We start from the raw sequence: 18,015 nt of genomic DNA, 5'->3' as shown, positions 1-18,015 counted from the left end.
ATGTTGGTAGAATACAACCAATTCATCCATTTTTTATGCAGTCAGTTATTTTACTTTCAAAAAAAATATTTTTATTCAAATTTTTGTCAAAAACATAATTTTTGCATAACCGTACACAACAATTAACAGAACAAAATAAATGTTAACTGCACATACAAAGAAAAGAACAATACAATGTAACGATTACACCCCTCCCCCACCTTCCTGGGATGCTACTGCTGACCTTTACTGCTCTCCTAGAAAGCCGAGGAACCGCTTCCACCTCCGAGAGAACCCCACCATAGACCCTCTCAAGACAAACTTTATTTTCTCGTGACTGAGAAACCCAGCCATGTTACAAACCCTGGTCTCTACATTCGAGGGCTTCGAATCTTTCCACATTAAAAGGATCTGTCTCTGGGCTACCAGGAGGCAAAAGCCAATATGACGGCTTCTAGCTTCCTGAACTCCCGGATCGTCTGACACACCAAAGATTGCTATCTCCAGACTTGGCACCACCTGCATGTCCAAGATCTTGGACATTGCCTCAGCAAAACCCTGCCAGAATCCCTTAAGAGCCGGGCATTCCCAGAACATATGGACATGATCTGCATGGCTTCCCGCACACCTCGCACATTTATCCTCAACCCCAAAGAGCTTGCTCCTCCTGGTTGCCATCATGTTCGCCCGGCGGAGCACCTTAAACTGGATTAAGCTACGCCTGGCATATGATGAAATGGAATTGATCATATTTAGGGCGTCTGCCCACAAGCCCGCATCCAGCTCCTCACTTAGCTCCTCCTCCCATTTGCCCTTAAGCACCTCTACTGGGGTTCCTCCAGCTCCTGAAGATTTATGAAACCTTTCCCTCCCTAGCCAGATACCGGAGATCACCCTATCCTTTATCCTGCATGGGGATAGCAGCGGAAATGATACGACCTGTTTTTTCAGAAAGGCGCGTACCTGAATGTATCTGAAAGCGTTTCCGGGGTAATACTGAATTTCTCCTCAAGCGTTTTCAGGCTGAGGAAGATCCCGTCAGGCTGAGGATGTCCCCCATCCTTTTAATGCCTGCCCTATGACAGCTTTGAAACCCTCCGTTTATCTTGCCTGGGAGAAATCTGTGATTGTTGCATATTGGGGTCCAGACTGTGGCTCCCTCCAGCCCCCTGTGGCTTTTCCACTGACCCCAGATCTTTAATGCCGCCACCATCACCGGACTAGAGGAGTGCCGGGCCGGCGAGAACGGTAGAGGTGCCATTACAAGTGCCTCTAGGCTGGTACCTTTATTTGAGGCCGCCTCTAACCGCTTCCACGTTGACCCCTCCCCCAATACCCAATTCCTAATCATGGTTATGTTAGCCACCCAATAGTAGCTGCAAACGTGCGGCAGCGCCAGCCCACCCCCTCCCCTTCCCCCCCCGAATGCGCTCTAGGGACAGTTTCTTTACTCGCGGGGTCTTATTTGCCCATACGAGTCCCGAGATGATCTTGTTCACCTGCTTAAAGAAGAACTTAGTGATGAAGATGGGAAGGCATTGGAAAACAAACAGAAATCTGGGGAGGACCGTCATCTTAACGGTCTGCACCCTCCCCACTAGAGATAGTGGGAGCCTGTCCCTCCTTTTGAAGTCCCCCTCCAACTGCTCTGCCAGCCGAGATAGATTAAGCTTGTGGAGGGCATCCCACTTTCGAGCCGCCTGTATCCCTAGGTACCGAAAGGCCTTCTTGACCAATTTCAGCAGAAGCTCTTCCAGTCCCTTTTCCTGCCCCTGAGCTTGGATTACGAAAATCTCGCTTTTGTTCTCATTTAGTTTGTACCCCGAGAAATTGCCAAAGTCCTTCAGAAGTCCCTCAGAATCTGCATTACCTCCCCCATCTCCTCTAGTGGGTCCGAAATGTACAGGAGCAGATCATTTGCATAAAGTGAGACCCAATGCCCCTCCCCCCGAACCAACCCCGCCAGTTCTTTGGAGTTTGCACCACTATAGACAGCGGCTCTATTGCAAAGGCGAATAATAACGCGGAGAGGGGGCACCCCTGCCTCGTCCCCCAGTGGAGCCTGAAGTATTCTGACATCACCCTGTTCGTGCACACACTTGCCACGGGGGCCTGGTAGAGTAGCTGTACCCAACCTATGAACCTCTCACCAAATCCGGACCTTCTTAGCGCTTCCCAAAGTTACTCACATTCCACCCGGTGAAAGGCTTTCTCCGCGTCCATTGCTGCCTCCCCTCCTCTAAGGGCATCATGATGATGTTTAGGCGCCTCTTTACATTAGAGTTCAATTGCCTGCCGTTGCCGAAGCCTGTCTGATCCCCCCCCCCCATATCACCCCAGGGACACAGTCCTCAATTCTAGCAGCTAAGATCTTGGCTAGCAGTTTGGCGTCTTCGTTAGGGAGCGATATCGGTTTATAGAATTCACATTGTTGAGGGTCTTTCTCTCGTTTGAGGATGAATGAAGTTGAGGCCTGTGACATTGTTGGGGCGGGGTCCCTCTCTCTTTGGCCTCATTAAAGGTCCTTAGTAGGAGTGGGCACAGCAGTTCCGAAAATTTCTTGTAGAATTCTACAGCGTTGTCGTACAGCCCGGGGCTTTGCCCGACTGCATGTTCCCTGAACCTTTTACCACCTCCTCCAACTCTATCGGGCCCCCCAGTCCCTCCACCAGGTCCTCTTCCACCTTTGGGAACCTCAGTTGGTCTATGAATTGCTTCACACCCCCTCCCCCGGCGGGGACTCCGACTCATACAATTTACCATAAAACATATATGATCGTGTTGCCCTCCTTATACCGTACTTCCCAAATTTCCCTGGCCGCCCCCTCTTGCGATGTTGGTGTGCCATCATTCTACTCGCTTTCTCTCCGTATTCGTATACAGCCCCTTTGGCCTTCCTCAGCTCTGCTACCGCCTTTCCAGTGGTCAGCGGGTCGAAATCCGCCTGCAGCCTCCGGTGCTCTTTCAGTAGCGCCATCTCGGGGGTCTCCACGTAGCTCCTGTCTACTCTGAGTATCTCCCTGACTGGCCTTTCTCCCTCTGCTCTTTCTTTCATCTCTCAATGGGACCTGATAGAGATCAACTCCCCTCTTGGATCAGAAATTGGCCAGCTGATATAAGACAAAGGGTGGTGGTTGATGGGAAATGTTCTGACTGGTGTCCAGTTACTAGCGGTGTACCACAAGGACCATTTTTGGGGCCGCTGCTGTTTGTCATTTTTATAAATGACCTGGAGGAGGGCGTAGAAGGATGGGTGAGTACATTTGCAGATGACACTAAAGTCGGTGGAGTTGTGGACAGTGCAGAAGCATGTTACAAGTTACAGAGAGACATAGATAAGCTGCAGAGCTGGGCTGACAGGTGGCAAATTGAGTTTAATGCAGAACAGTGTGATGTGATTCATTTTGGAAGGAATAACAGGAAGACAGAGTACTGGGCTAATGGTAAGATTCTTGGTAGTGTGGACGAGCAGAGAGATCTCGGTGTCCATGTCTATAGATCCCTGAAAGTTGCCACCCAGTTTGAGAGGGTTGTTAAGAAGGCGTACAGTGTGTTAGCTTTTATTGGCAGAGGAATTAAGTTTCAGAGCCATGAGGTCATGTTGCAGTTATATAAAACTCTGGTGTGGCCGCATTTGGAGTGTTGCGTGCAGTTCTGGTCGCCACATTATAGGAAGGATGTTGAAGCATTGGAAAGGGTTCAGAGGAGATTTACAACGATGTTGCCTGGTATGGAGGGAAGATCTTATGAGGGAAGGATGAAGGACTTGAGGCTGTTTTCGTCAGAAAGAAGGTTAAGAGGTGACTTAATTGAGGCATACAAGATGATCAGAGGATTAGATAGGGTGGACATTGAGTCTTTTTCCTCAGATGGTGATGTTCAGTACGAGGGGACGTCGCTTTAAATTAAGGGGAGATAGATATAGGACAGATGTCGGAGGTAGATTCTTTACTCAGAGAATAGTAAGGGTGTGGAATGCCCTGCCTGCAACAGTAGTGGACTCGCCAACACGTAATGCATTCAAATGGTCATTGGATAGGCATATGGACGATAAGGGAATAGTGTAGAGGGACTTTAGAGGGGTTTCACAGGATGGCGCAACATCGAGTGCCGAAGGGCATGTACTGTGCTGTAATGTTCTATGTTCTATGTTCTATAACTGCCTTCAGGGCCTCCGACATCGTGGATGCTGCTACCTCGCCTGTATCATTAGTTTCTAGGTAATTCTTAATGTTCCTCCTTATCCGCCCACAAACCTCATCGTCTGCCAGCAGCCCCACAACTAGCCTCCATAGTTGGTGCCGACCTCTCTCCACCCCCCCTCCCCAAGATGCAAATCCGCCCAGTGTGGAGCATGATCGGAGACTGCAATGGCCGAGTATTCTATCCCCTCCACCCTAGTGATCAACGCCCTGCTCATCACAAAGAAATCTATACGGGAGTAGACTATGTGGACATGGGAAAAGAAAGAGAACTCTTTCGCCCTCGATTAGATGAATCTCCATGGGTCTACGCCCCCCCCACCTCTTCCTTGAATCCCTTCAGTTCTTTAGCCACCGCTGGTCGCTTCCCCAACCTGCGGTTTAAATGGTCCATTACAGGGTCTATAACTGTGTTAAAGTCACCCCCCATAATCAGATTGTGTGAGTCTAAACTGGAATTTTACCCAGCATGAGTCTCATAAATTCCACATCATCCCAGTTTGGGGCGTAAACGTTCACTAGCAGCACCTGAATCCCCTGCAGTTTCCCGCTGCCCATTATGTATCTGCCCCCCTTCTCAGCTACAATATTACCTGCCTGGAAAGCCACCCGTTTGCTGACCAGGATTGCTACTCCTCTGGTCTTTGAATCAAGCTGCGAATGGAACACCTGGCCTACCCACCCTTTTCTCAATCTTGTTTGGTCGTCAAGTTTTAGGTGCATCTCCTGTAGCATGGCTACGACTGCCTTTAACCCCTTTCGGTGCGAGAACACGTAAGCCCTCTTGACCGGTCCATTCAGGCCCCGCACATTCCATGTGATCAGCCTGGATGGGTGACTGATCCCCACTTCCCCTGTTGATTAGCCATCTCCCTTTTCTGGCCAGCCACGAGCCCGCGTCCCCACTTACTCGAGCCCTCCTATTGGAGGCCCCCCAGACTCTCCCTCTGTTCCCCCATGTTGGCACGTTTTCTGTCAGCCAAGCAGCATCCCACCCCCCCTCTCGATCTGAAACCCCCAAGTCAAGCACCCGCTTGACACTGGATCTCGCCCCATTACGCTTCTCTGAGTCAGCTGACCCATGCTGACCCCAGCTGCTCCTGCATCTGTCTCCGATTATTCAGATGCCTCATTTTGCGGGCCCCTCCCTCCTATGGATAGCCCAACTTATCTGCTTCAATGGCCCCCGATGAACATTTTCTGGGCCCTTCCCCCCAGCGAAACAAACAGCAAATCCCGGGCGTAAACCTGGCCCTACCAAAGAAACGGCTCTAGCTGCCTGGAAAGCAGCCCTACGTGTAGCCCCCCTCCCCTTTCCTCCCTCTGCGGCCGAGTTCTACAAAAGCCAAAAACATGACCCAAGAAACAGGGAACAAAGAAAAATAAGAGGAAATAACATAATGTCGCTACCTCCAGCTACTCGGCAATTACCATCCCCACCAGAGTAACCTCCCAGTGTGGCTGTCCTTTAGTTCGAGTCCAACTTTTATTGCTTGATGAAATTCCACGCCTGATTCGGTATATCAAAGTAATGGTGGCAATCTTGATACCTGACCCACAGCCACGCCGGATGCAGCAGCCTGAATTTTACACCTTTGATGTGGAGGGCCGCCTTAGCACGGTTGAATCCAGCGCGCCTCTTGGCCAGCTCAGACACAGGTCCTGGTAGATGCAGATTATGCTGTTCTCCCACTGCTACTCCGCTCCTTCTTAGCCCATCGCAGGACTTGTTCCTTATCTGAGAAGTGGTGGAACCGTGCCACCATGACCCTCGGTGGTTCAATCGTTTTGGGCTTCATTTGAAGGACTCTCTGTGCCCCATCCAGTTCCAGAAGCAGAGAGAATGCTTCTGGCCCCATCAGGGACTCCGATAACGTGGTCATTAATGCACTCGCGTCCGACCCTTCCGCACCGTCAGGAGGCCAGAATGCGCAGGTTCTGCCTCCTGGACATGTTTTCAAGGCCTTTCAGATTCTCCTGCCATCTCTTGTACAGGGTGTTGTGTGCGTCCACCCTGACGGCCAGGCCCAGTATCTCGTCTTCGTTATTCGATATATTTTTCTCTATCTCCTTGATCGCCTTCTCCTACATTTTCTGGGTCCCCACATTTTCTCCATTGAGGCCTTCGTTGGGGCCAGCATCCGTTTTCAAGTCAGCAAAGCAGCTTCTAAGGAACTCCTGCTGTTCCCGCGACCATTGGGCCTACGCTGCCTAATCCAAGCCGGCCGCCATTTTCTGATCTCGTGCCCGTACCTGCCGCTTCTCGCTGTTCGTTTGTTTGGTCGTCCTGCTCCTGGTCCCTTCCATAAACTGCTGTGGGGAGCCTTCTATCGCCGTTTGCCCGCCGGGTTCCTTTTACAAGGGGCCGCCAAAGCTCCGTGAAATGGCCCGTTTGTCCGTTAGCAGTGGGAACTGCCGAAAACGTGACCTACCCGCGCATGGCCACCACCGGAAGTCGTCAGTTATTTTACTACTCAAGAATGTAGACCATAAGGTTCAGGGGACTGGGTGGCCTTTAATCCCACTAGGTTTCCTGATTTCTTTTCCCTTGCGATAGTGATGCATTAAGTTTTTCCCTCCCTTTAGCCAGCTGATTTGCTACTATACTTGGAATATTTCAGTATTATCTACCAAAGGGACAGAACGCGTTTTTCGAAATCGGTCTTCATTTCAGTTGAACTGGAACACTGATAATTTCATACTCTTGTTATCTGACAGGCCAATCTTCACTTAAGTTACTATCTTTCTTTTGTATGAAGGTTGAATATTTTACTGCTTTAAAAATATTACTTGCTATCTTACTCCCATGGTCACACTTCCCCCTTTTTTATAGTCATGCTTGGTTGGTTTCTAAATACTTCCCTATCTTCTTGTGTGCAACCAGTCGTCAAAGCATTTTACCCCCAGTCTCTCAGATTGATACTACCATTAACCTACGTTACGCCTTGAGGGCGAATATTTAACATAGAATATCTCTTTTTCTATCAGATGTATCTTGGTTGAGAAATATTATCTTAAACATTTTCACTGCATTTTTACTGTCTTATCTTTTAACTTATTTCTCATTCCACGGTAGGCACGGCTGTATGTATACTTTTGTGATTGCCTTTACTTAAGTTTAATACATTAGTTTTTAGACCATCAAACAACAAGTTCTACAATGTAATGAACACGCTTCCTTGCAGTTTTCTTTATCATTAGATCCTTGCCTGATTACACATTCGCAGTTTTAATGGGGGGGGGGGGGGGGGGGGGCGGGGGGGGGGGGGGAGGAGGAGGGGGAAGTGGGGGGTTGGTATCAACTACTGCCGTCCGCGAGGTCTTTCCCTTGCTGCTTCTTATCCACAAGCAAACACGAGGCAGAACGGTGACACAATGGGTTGCACTGCGGAATGGTGGCACAGTAGTTAGCACTGTTGCCTAACAGTGTCAGGGATCCGGGTTAAATTCCAATCTCAGGTGATTGTGCCGAGTTTGTACATTCTCCCCGTGAGTATTTGATTTCCTCCGGGTGCTTCGAGTTCCTCCCACAGTCCAAATATGTGCAGGTCAGGTGGATTGACCAGTCTAAATTGTCCTTTAGTGTCCATTGGTTAGGTGCGGTTATGGGTTACTGGGATGGGGCGAGAGAGTGGGTTGAGTACTCTTTCAGTGGGTTGGTGCAGACCGAATCGCCTCCTTCTGCACTGTAGAGATACTATGATTTCCAATCTTGATATCCCAAGCTACATTTACCACTACTGGCCTGACCTTGTCTTTTAGTAACCAAGATACCCCCACTTTTTACGCTTTATTCCCACTCTACCTCGATGCCAGATCCCCTTGAACATTCAATTCCCAGCCTTGATCGCTCTGCAATCACACCTCTGCAAAGGCATCATATCCGTTTACATATTTGTGCTTGTGCTGCCGTTTCATCGATCTTGTCACGAATTATGTGTGTATTCAGGTAAAGAATTTCAATTCTCTCTATTTACCACTTTCCTGATTCTGATCTTTTCTGCTGGCGCACTTTCATGCAATTTACGCACTGCCCCTTTCTTTCACACGCTAGCATCATTCCCCTTATCGCTACTTTGCACTATTTTCATGCCTGTTCTTATTTCTAAAACTCATCTGGCCCATTGTTTGATTCGAAACTCCCCTCGAGTGGCGTCGTTGTATGATTCGGAAGAGTGTTGGCACCAGAGGCTTTCAGCTGCATCCAATTATTTTCGAATCTTCTTTAGTGTTATGTTACACCTCCCCATCTCGACAAATATCTTTAACATTTCACAGAATTAAATTCCTAAACGATTATTGTGGACGGAATTTTCATCTCCTATCTTCTAACTGAATTGCGCAAGCTGAACAGATTTACGAAAGTAAAATATTACAATAATAATTTCCTTTTGGAAGACGCGCACATTTCTGCCTATGACCAGGTCTAAATTTTATTTTTGAATGAAAGATTATAAATATAATAACGGTTGAGTAGTGTGCTTCATTCGGTGCCGTGATTCGGCTGCCCTCCCTCTAACATCCTCCTCCCATAACTCCATTTTTAAAGCATGCTGACTCACATTCAGGTGAATGTGTGGGAGAATGTGTGAAGAAGCTTTTAAAGGTATTAGTCATGACATACGAGCAAGGAGCAGGAGTATCCTATTGAGCCCAGCAGACCTACATTACGATTCAGTAAGATCATGGCTGATTATGATAGCAACTTCATAAAAACAATTCTCCCCCCACCTCCGATAACCTATCATCCCTTGCTTACTAATATTCTTTCCACCTGACATAAGATATATTCAAAGACTCTGCTTCCACTGCCTTTTCAGGAAGAGGGTTCTTAAAATCACCACCCACGGGGAGAAAATAAATCCCGAGTCTACGTTTTAAATGGGCAACACCTATTTTAAAACGGTGACTTCTTATCTGGATTATCTCAACAGTGGAACAATCCTGTCCAAATCCATCTTGTGACCATCCCTGAGAAGCGTATTTGTTTCAATCAAGACTGGTCTTACTCTTCTAAGCTGCAACTGAGTCTAGCCTGCTCGAACTTTACTCAGAATACAACATGCCCACTCCAGACATCAGTCTGGTAAACATTTCCTATTTTGCTTCAAACGCATTTACATCTTTCTTTAATTAGGGTGAACAAAGCTATAAGCTTTACTCCAGATGTGGTCTCACGTATGCCCTGTACAACTGGAGCATAACTGTCCAACTTGTGTATTAATTTCCCCTCGCAGTGAATAATATCATTATACAGCTTTCCTAATGACGTTGCTTCAAAGTTCCTCTGTTCAGCAGTTTTACCGTTACATTAAATTGCAGCACTTGCAGTTGTATAGCCAAACACAATTATTAAACTTGAAGAAGTTAGCTATTGTTGCTGAAGACTGCACTCATTGATAGCTCCTCTTCCGTACTCCGTAAAACTGCGGGAATTTTAGCAGCCAACAGTGAGGTAGAATAATTCAAATTGCCTCTCAAAAAACGTCCAGACAAGCTCTTTATGTGCAATCTATAGAGATCCACGCGTACTCAGATAGCCGATAAACAATCTATAAATGCACTGGCAACGAAGATAGCAACAGGCAGACATGGTTGTATCGGTATTCTCAAACTAGGAATACGCTCAATAAAACGATTCTCTGGAATACTTGAGGTTCACAGTTATTATAGATGTTGAACAAAAAGTTAAAAATGGCCTTGGCTGGTTGTGAGGGAAGGCCATGACATTAAACTTTAACGCTGTTTCCCTCGCAATAGATTCTCTCAAACCTTCTGAGCATTTCTGGTATACTGTTTTTTTCAGTGGAATTAAACATCGGGAGAGAAAGCAGATGAGGAAGATATCAGCTATAATGGAATGGCGGAGCAGACTCAATGGGCCGAATGGCCTAATTCTGCTCCTATATCATATGAACTTATGAACTTAAGGACAGGCAAGGGAATCTATGTCTGGAGCCAGAGGAAAACGGCGAGGTACTAAATGAATACTTTGCATCAGTATTCACCAAACAGAAGAGATTGGTGGTTGTTGAGTCTGGAGAAGGATGTGTAGATAGCCTGGGCCACGTTGAGATCGAAAAAGACGAGGTGTTGGGCATCTTGAAAAATATTGAGGTAGATAAGTCCCCAGAGCCTGATGGGATCTACCCCAGAATACTGAAGGAGGTTAGAGAGGAAATTGCTGAGGCCTTGACAGAAATCTTGGGATCCTCACTTGCTTCAGGTGATGTCCCGGAGGACTGGAGAATAGCCTTTGCTGAAGAAGGGTAGCAAGAACAAACCAGGGAACTACAGGCCGGTGGGCCTTACGTCAGTGGTAGAAATATTACTGGAGAGAATTCTTCAAGACAGGATCTACTCTCGTTTGGAAGCAAATGGACGTATTAGCGAGAGGCAGCAGGGTTTTGTGAAGTGGAGGTCGTGTCTCACTAACTCGATAGAGTTTTCGAGGAGGTCACAAAGATGATTGATGCAGGTAAAGCAGTGGATGTTGTCTATATGGACTTCAGTAAGGCCTTTGACAAGGTCCCTCACGGAAGACTGGTACAAAAGGTGAAGTCGCACAGGATTAGGTATGAGCTGGCAAGATGGATACAGAACTGGCTAGGTCATAGAAGCCAGAGTGTAGCAATGGAAGGGTGCTTTTCTGATTGGAGGGCTGTGACCAGTAGTTCACAGGGATCAGTGCTGGGACATTTGCTGTTCGTAGTGTATCAATGATTTGGAGGAAAATGTAACTGGTCTGGTTAGTAAGTTTCCAAACGCCAAAAAGGTTGGTAGGATTGTGGATAGCGGTGTGGACTGTCAGAGGGTACAGCAGGATTTAGATCATTTGGAGACTTGGGCGGAGAGATGGCAGATGGAGTTTAATCGTGACAAATGTGAAGTAATGCATTTTGGAAGGTGTAATGCAGGTAGGGAACATACAGTGAATGGTAGAACCCTCAAGAGTATTGTCAGTCAGAGAGATCTAGATGTACAGGTCCACTGGTCACCGAAACTGGCAACACAGTTGGAGAAGTTAGTCAAGAATGCATACAGTCCAACGCCGGCATCTCCACATCAAGAATGCATACGGCATGCTTGCCTTCATTGGCCGTGGCATTGAGTATAAAAATTGGCAAATCATGTTGCAGCTGTATAGAACCTTAGTTAGGTCACACTTGGAGTATAGTGTTCAGTTCTGGTCGCCACACTACCAGAAGGATGTGGAGGCTTTAGAGAGGGTGAAAAGATTTACTATAACGTTGCCTGGTATGAGGGCATTAGCGATCAGGAGAGGTTGAATAAACTCGGCTTGTTCTCACTGGACGATGGAGGTTGAGGGGCGACGATAGAGGTCTACCAATTATGAGAGCGTAGACAGAGTGGATAGTCAGAGGCTTTTTCCCAGGGTATCGAGGTCAATTACTCGGGGCATGGGTTTAAGGTGCGAGCGGCAACGTTTAAAGGAGTATGCAAAGGAGAGGCAAGTTTTTTTTACACAGAGGGTAGTTGGTTTCTGGAACTCACTGTCAGAGGAGGTGGTGGAAGTAGGGACAACAGTGACGTTTAAGGGGCATCTTGACAAATATATAAATCGGATGGGAATTGAGGGATACGGACCCCGGAAGTGCAGAAGATTTTAGTTTGGACGGGCAACATGGTCGGCGCAGGCTTGGAGGGCGGAGGGGCCTGTTCCTGTGCTGTACTTTTCTTTGTTCTTTCTTTGCTCTTTGTAATTATGAAACCAACTGATGGCTCGCTATTACCTATCTTACACATTAGCATAAAATCAAAATTAATTCCACCTCATTTCCGCACATGGTTGAAATTAACTAAATACAGAAAATAACTTACCTTCATCTTTCAGACGCAGTAGTTGCTCTGAGAGAGATGACATAGAAGGTGGCAAAGGAATTAGATTAGTAGATGACGTAACCTTAACTGCTACCTAAAGTTTCTCATAGAATCTATACAGTGCAAAAGGAGGCCATTGGACCCCCTGAAAGAGTATGCCACCCAAGCCCACTTCCCCGCACTATCCCAATAAACTCTTAACGTAACCTGCACATCTTTTGTCACTAAGGGCAATTCAGTATGATCAATTGCCTAACCCGCACAGCTGCGCGCCCACCCCGGTGGCCCTTTGCTCATGTTGCATGGGCCACTTAATTAACAGTTTTAATTCGGATATTTTTACTTCAGGGAATCATAGAACTGCTGAACACAGGAAGCTATGCAGTCCATCGAGTGTGTACTGCCTTCTGCCCCTTTCGCCAATTACCTTAAAGCTGTGCTCCCTGGGATTTGACACTTCAGCTATTGCAACCTGTTTATGCGCGTAACTGTAAAATGTAAGGTAAAGTCAGCATAGTCCCGGATGACCACAGGCTCCTCTTCCATTTATCGTGGAGAGCTGAATGGTGGTCGCTAACCTGCAATCACTACATCTCAGGAGGGGGCAAGTTTGAGAAGGCAGGGCTTTTATGAATAACCGCAGACGGCACGTTAATTGCACGTGCGCTGCTGGCCTCGCTACGTATCAGGAACACGCTGTCTGTCCACCTGAGCTAAACCAGACCCCGGTCCCCAGTTCGCTGGAGAGTTGGTTCGTGATGTTGAGCAAGGCCAACGTTGCCGGTTCAATTCCCGCATCGACAGAGGATGTTCATGAAGGCCCGCCTTCTCAACCTATCCCGTCTGCTGAGCTGTGGTGACCCTCCAGTTAAATCGCCGTCTGTCAACTCTCCGCCTCAAAGGGCAAGGCAGTTTATGGTCTTCTGGGACTACGGCTGTACTCATGCATGTAGAATCTTCATAATGTTATACAAATCTCCCTTATCTTTTGTGCAGTATCACTAGTCTATCCACGTGACTTATCGCTGGAAGTATTCTTGTAAATGTATGATGTGTTTTCGCCAAAGCCTTTTTGCTCATCCAAAAGCCGCATGCCCCAATTTGAATATATTGCACTAGCTGGTGTCGAATTCATGCTTTACATGGGTTTCACATACGCTCCTGACGTTTCCCCCCCATATAACTCTGTTTCCAGGATTCAATATAGTTACTTAGTCTGCTGCAATTACGTTGAAAGGTCTCCGCATAAACACTCAATATCTCTCTGCTCCTGCATCCACTTTCAAATTTAGCTTTTATTGTTTATTCTTGTACAAAAATATATCGCATTTTCCTGCATTGAAGTTGTTTTTACTTTGCCCCCGTCTTGACGTCTATTAAATTTCTCCTCACTGTACTTCCACGTTTTTGCATAATATGTTTTTTTCCCCAAACAGTGTTTCGGCTAGAGGTACAAGTCATTAATATATATCAAAAATAGCACTAGCACAAGCAACGGTGCAACATATACCTACCTGGAGTTCCAAAGAAATAGCGTGGAATAACGAGCAATTTTCAACCGTCAACCTATCTTGAATCCATGCTCCCTTTTGACCCAGGAGTTTAATTTTCATATCCGAGGTTATTAAACGCATTTTGTAAGTGTATATACTTTGTCCCAACTGCAGTATCTTCATCCAGCTTCTCTATCAGTTCATCAAACGTGCAAACGCAATCGTCAAACAGGACTTTCCCTTACTCAATCTGGTTAGCCTTCGTGATACAATATCTGTTTAATAAGTTAGTATCATTCTCTTGCATTACAGCTTCAAAAAAGTTCTTCACCACAGACGGTAACTAAATTAGTTAGGCTGATTCTGCTCTGCATTTGTAGACGAAAAGAGAGCATTTGCTATTCTCAGATCTTTGGCTGCGCCTTTTTGCCGAAGGACAATTGGAACAATGTGGCTAGGTGTAAGATATGTTCTTCCTTTCCTTCCGGGAACAACCTGGGATCCCTCTCATCGGAATTGGGCGCCACTTCTACTTTGAAAATGTTTAGTCCCCGCCCCCTACCCCCGCCCAGTACTCCCTCCTTTCCATGTTTACACCCTCCAGCATCCCGACAACCTCATCGTTTCCTGGACATTAGCCAAAGCTTTTGCTTACACCAATAAATGTCGAATTTGACCCCTAACTGGCACATAATTCCTCCAGAAACCCCTCTTCTTAATTTTTTGCTATCTTATTCTGCATAGAGAACAAGCTTTAGATTCCCTGTCGTGTTAGATGTTAGTCTATACTCTTTATACATCGCTGCATAGTTAACTTTTTACATTCAGTCTGTTTGTTCTCTTGCGTTAACAAGTTGACACCTGGCATATTCCCTTTTTATTACTTCAGACGACTCTCTAATATAATCGTCGTTTGGGAGGCTTCGTTTTGGTTGTCCTCGCTTAACCATTGAGGAAATATAATTGAAGTCATCAGAATAATGCGCTTGCTAAGCTGAACCCAATTTACCAGGATATCCCTTCCAAATGCACCGAGAAAAGCTCTCTTCCAAGAACTTCCGGTCGAGCTCTGGAGGGGGAAGACGTTCACGGGGCAGCTCCCGCTAAAGGAATTAACTTTCAGGGATCTTTTTTGTTGTTTTTTTCATAGAATTTACAGTGCTGAAGGAGGCCATTCAGCCCATTGGGTCTGCACCGGATCCTGGAAAGAGCACCCTACCCAAGGTTAACACCTCACTCTATCCCCACAACCCAGTATCCCCACCCAACACTAAGGGCAATTTTGGACACCAAGGGCAATTTATCGTGGCCAATCCACTTAAGCTGCACATCTTTGGACTGTGGGCTGAAACCGGAGCACCCGGAAGAACCGCACGCACACACGGGAAGGATGTGCAGACTCCGCACAGACAGTGACCCAAGCTGGAATCCTACCTGGGGCCCTGGAGCTGTGAAGCGATTGTGCTATCCACAATTCTACCGGGGTATTTTTATTCTTCATTTTTTAAAGAAAGAACCCACGCAGCGCTCCTCTGTAGGTACGAACACGAAGAAAAACTCCACAAGGACTGGATCGACAGTTAGCTGAGACCCGTGCGCGAAATAAGTGTGCGAGAGGAGCGGGAGAATATATATAAAAAAAGGTGCGGGAGTAACTGGAGGCTGAGGCTCAGAAGCGGCCCAGGAGAGCCCCGTCCCTGAACAGAACTAGCGCCTGACAGCACTAGCCTCAGAGCCTGCCCGATCGAGCCCCCCCCCCCCCCGAACGTAGGTGGCAGAAGAGAAGCGGCAGCTCGGACCGCACAGCCATAGACTCAAGCGTTCGGGAGCGGAGACAGCGAGGCCAATGTGCAGGAGAGAACGAGAGATTGACCCTCCCTCCGGCAACGGATCGGCGGCGACCATGTGGTGAGCGGCGAGACAAAGAGGGACTCCCGTCTGCACCAGGAAACCTCTCTCCCAAATGCTCCTGTCGCAGTGAGAAGGAAGGGAAAAAAGAGAAGAAGGAGGAAAAATAAAAGTAAATAAATAAATAAAGAGGCAAGGAAAGAGAAAGGAAGGGAGAAAGGTAACCAACGCCAACTCCCTCCCCTCCCTCAACAAATAAGAAACGGAACGCCGACGCCCGAGGCAGACCCAGCGACAGCAGAGAAGTGGGGGGAAATGAGAGCAACCCCTGGGTAAGATACAGCAGCTGGGAAAGAAAGAGAGACAGACAGATGGCTGGAGGGAAACGGACAACGAGACTCAAGCAGCAGCAGCAAGGGTAAGGCAAATAAGCGGCGGACGCGCAGGCAGGCGGCCCCAAAAGGCCAGCCTGAAAAGGAAAACGATGGTTGACCAAGCAGCAGAGCGTGAGCAGGACGCAGCGACCAGCATAAAGGAGGCGCTCTGGTTGGAGCCCCAGGCAATGATGAAGGAGACCACGCACAAAATGCAGCAGACTATTGAAGACCTGGAAACGGATGTGAAGGAGCAGAAAACAACGATTCTGGAGTTGGAGAAGGCCACCTCGGACCAGAGCGACAGGGTGAGAAGCGAGGAGAGCCGAAGAGCGAAAGTGGAGGATCAGGAAATTGGTCCAGAGGGCAGAACATTCAAATAGCGGGTCTGCCAGCAGGGATAGAGGGCAGAGACCCAACAGGCTACATCACCCAAATGATGGGCAAACTAGTGGGAAAGGAGGTATTCCCAAACCCACTGGAAATAGACACAGGTCGCTCTGAATCAAGCCCAAAGCCGGGAACCAGCCCAGAGAAAGTATTGCAGGGCCAAGACCGGGAGAGAATTCTAAAGTGGGCCCGGCAAACGAACAGAGCACGTGGGAAGGGAAGTCCACGAGGGTGTGTCAGGATATTGGGGCGGACCTGGCCATAAAAAGGGCTGAATTCAAGAAGGCGAAATCAGCACTGAACAAAAGCAAGGTAGAATTTGTGACGTTATTCCCAGCCAAACTCTGGATAACATTCAAGGGTAAGAGCTGTATTGTAACAGCCGAGCTGCGGCTGATGCGTTTGTTAGAGCGTATACGCTGGGGGAGGAGCACATGCAACTGCAATGAAAGACATGGGGTGGAAAAGGAAGGGAAAACCAGAACAAAGAGCTGTGGACAGACAGCAAACAAGGGCAATGGACTCATTAACTGTGCACATGTATGTTATGATTTGTGCGGTACTGTGCTGTCTTTTTTCAGAGACTGTCTCCTCTCTCAATACATTCGGGGGGGGGGGGTGGGATGTGAGTAGAGCGAGGGAAATGAGGGCGAGGAAAGTGAACAGGAGGGCGTGACATGGGCCAGTAGGAGAAAGGTTAAACAAGGCCAGAACTGGGCAGATACGGGAAGGAGGGCCACCGTACTAGCGAGGAGGGACAGCACGGGAGGGCAGGAAGGAAGGAGGGCCGCGGCCGCCCTTTCAAGGGAGGGGGAGCACCTGGCACAAGGAGGGGAGGGGGGCAGAAGGCAGGGGAGAACGCGGGGGGGGGGGGGGACAGAGGGACATGTGCTAGGGGGGAGAGAGGAGTCTGGGGGAGAACGCAGAACCAAACAGAAGCAAAGAGAAGGGTGAGATAATGAAGCAGTACAGACATAGGCCTCGGCGGGCATAGAGCAGGCCAAGGAACCCAGAGGGCGCTGCAAACAGCCACTCGAGAGTGAATCAGGGTGGAGAGAGACCCCGGAGCGCAGTGGTGCACCCAGGTGGCGTACCCACAGCTGGTGGCCATATTGGGTGCCCCCGGTTGAAAGGGAACCCCTGAGCGCTGGGGCCCAATCCCATGGTGAGAGCGGTGACCGTGGCCATTTTGGATGGCCCCCTAGCAAAGGGAGACCCCGGGGTTCAGGGGCGCATCCACCAGGTAAGTACGGCTGATCCCACAGGACGGGGTGGGGGTCAGAAACCACGCCCCCACCAGGATTGATACCTGGAATGTAAGGGGACTCAATGGCCCAGTGAAAAGATCTAGAGTGTTCGCCCACTTAAGAAGCCTAAAAGCAGACAGAATCTACCTACAAGTGATGCACCTGAGGGAGAAGGACCGACTGCAGGTAAAGAAGGGCTGGGTGAGAAAGACGTACCACTCATGCTACGGGATGAGGGCTAGGGGGTAACAATATTAATCAGCAAAAGCGCGCAGCTTACAGGAACCAAGTCAGTTATCCAGGTGGAAGGTACGTCATGGTCAGCAGTGTCCTGGAAGGGGCACCAGGCATTCTGGTAAATGTCTATGCTCCCAACTGGGGCGACTCAGAATTCATAAAGAAGACTATGGCGGAAATTCCCGAACTTGACACACACCGACTGATTATGGGGGTGACTTTAAGATTATGGGGGGTGACCCACTGACCGATTGATCAAACCTCAGAACAGCGAAAACATCTTGCATGGCTAGAGAGCTAGGGGCCTTCATGAAACAGATGGGGGGGGGGGGGGGCGGTGGACCCATGGAGGGTCCTGCAGCCGGCAGAAAAGGAGTTCTCATTCTTTTTGCATGTGCGCAAG

General features: G+C 48.2%; 1 protein-coding gene across 1 annotated transcript in view; it reads right to left on the bottom strand.

Annotated features, from left to right (window-relative positions):
- The window catches only part of LOC119975530 (zinc-binding protein A33-like), a 556,168-nt gene that overhangs the window by 188,951 nt on the left and 349,202 nt on the right, over positions 1–18,015 (bottom strand). The window contains exon 65 of the mRNA XM_038815321.1: positions 12,024–12,050. Within this exon, the coding sequence (XP_038671249.1) occupies positions 12,024–12,050 (27 nt within the window). The remainder of the gene's footprint in view (positions 1–12,023; positions 12,051–18,015) is intronic.

This window comes from Scyliorhinus canicula, chromosome 13 (assembly GCF_902713615.1).
Source record: "Scyliorhinus canicula chromosome 13, sScyCan1.1, whole genome shotgun sequence".
Classification (NCBI taxonomy): Eukaryota; Metazoa; Chordata; class Chondrichthyes; order Carcharhiniformes; family Scyliorhinidae; genus Scyliorhinus; species Scyliorhinus canicula.
Note: the sequence above shows the minus strand (reverse complement) of the source record. Positions and strands in the feature narration are given on the sequence as shown.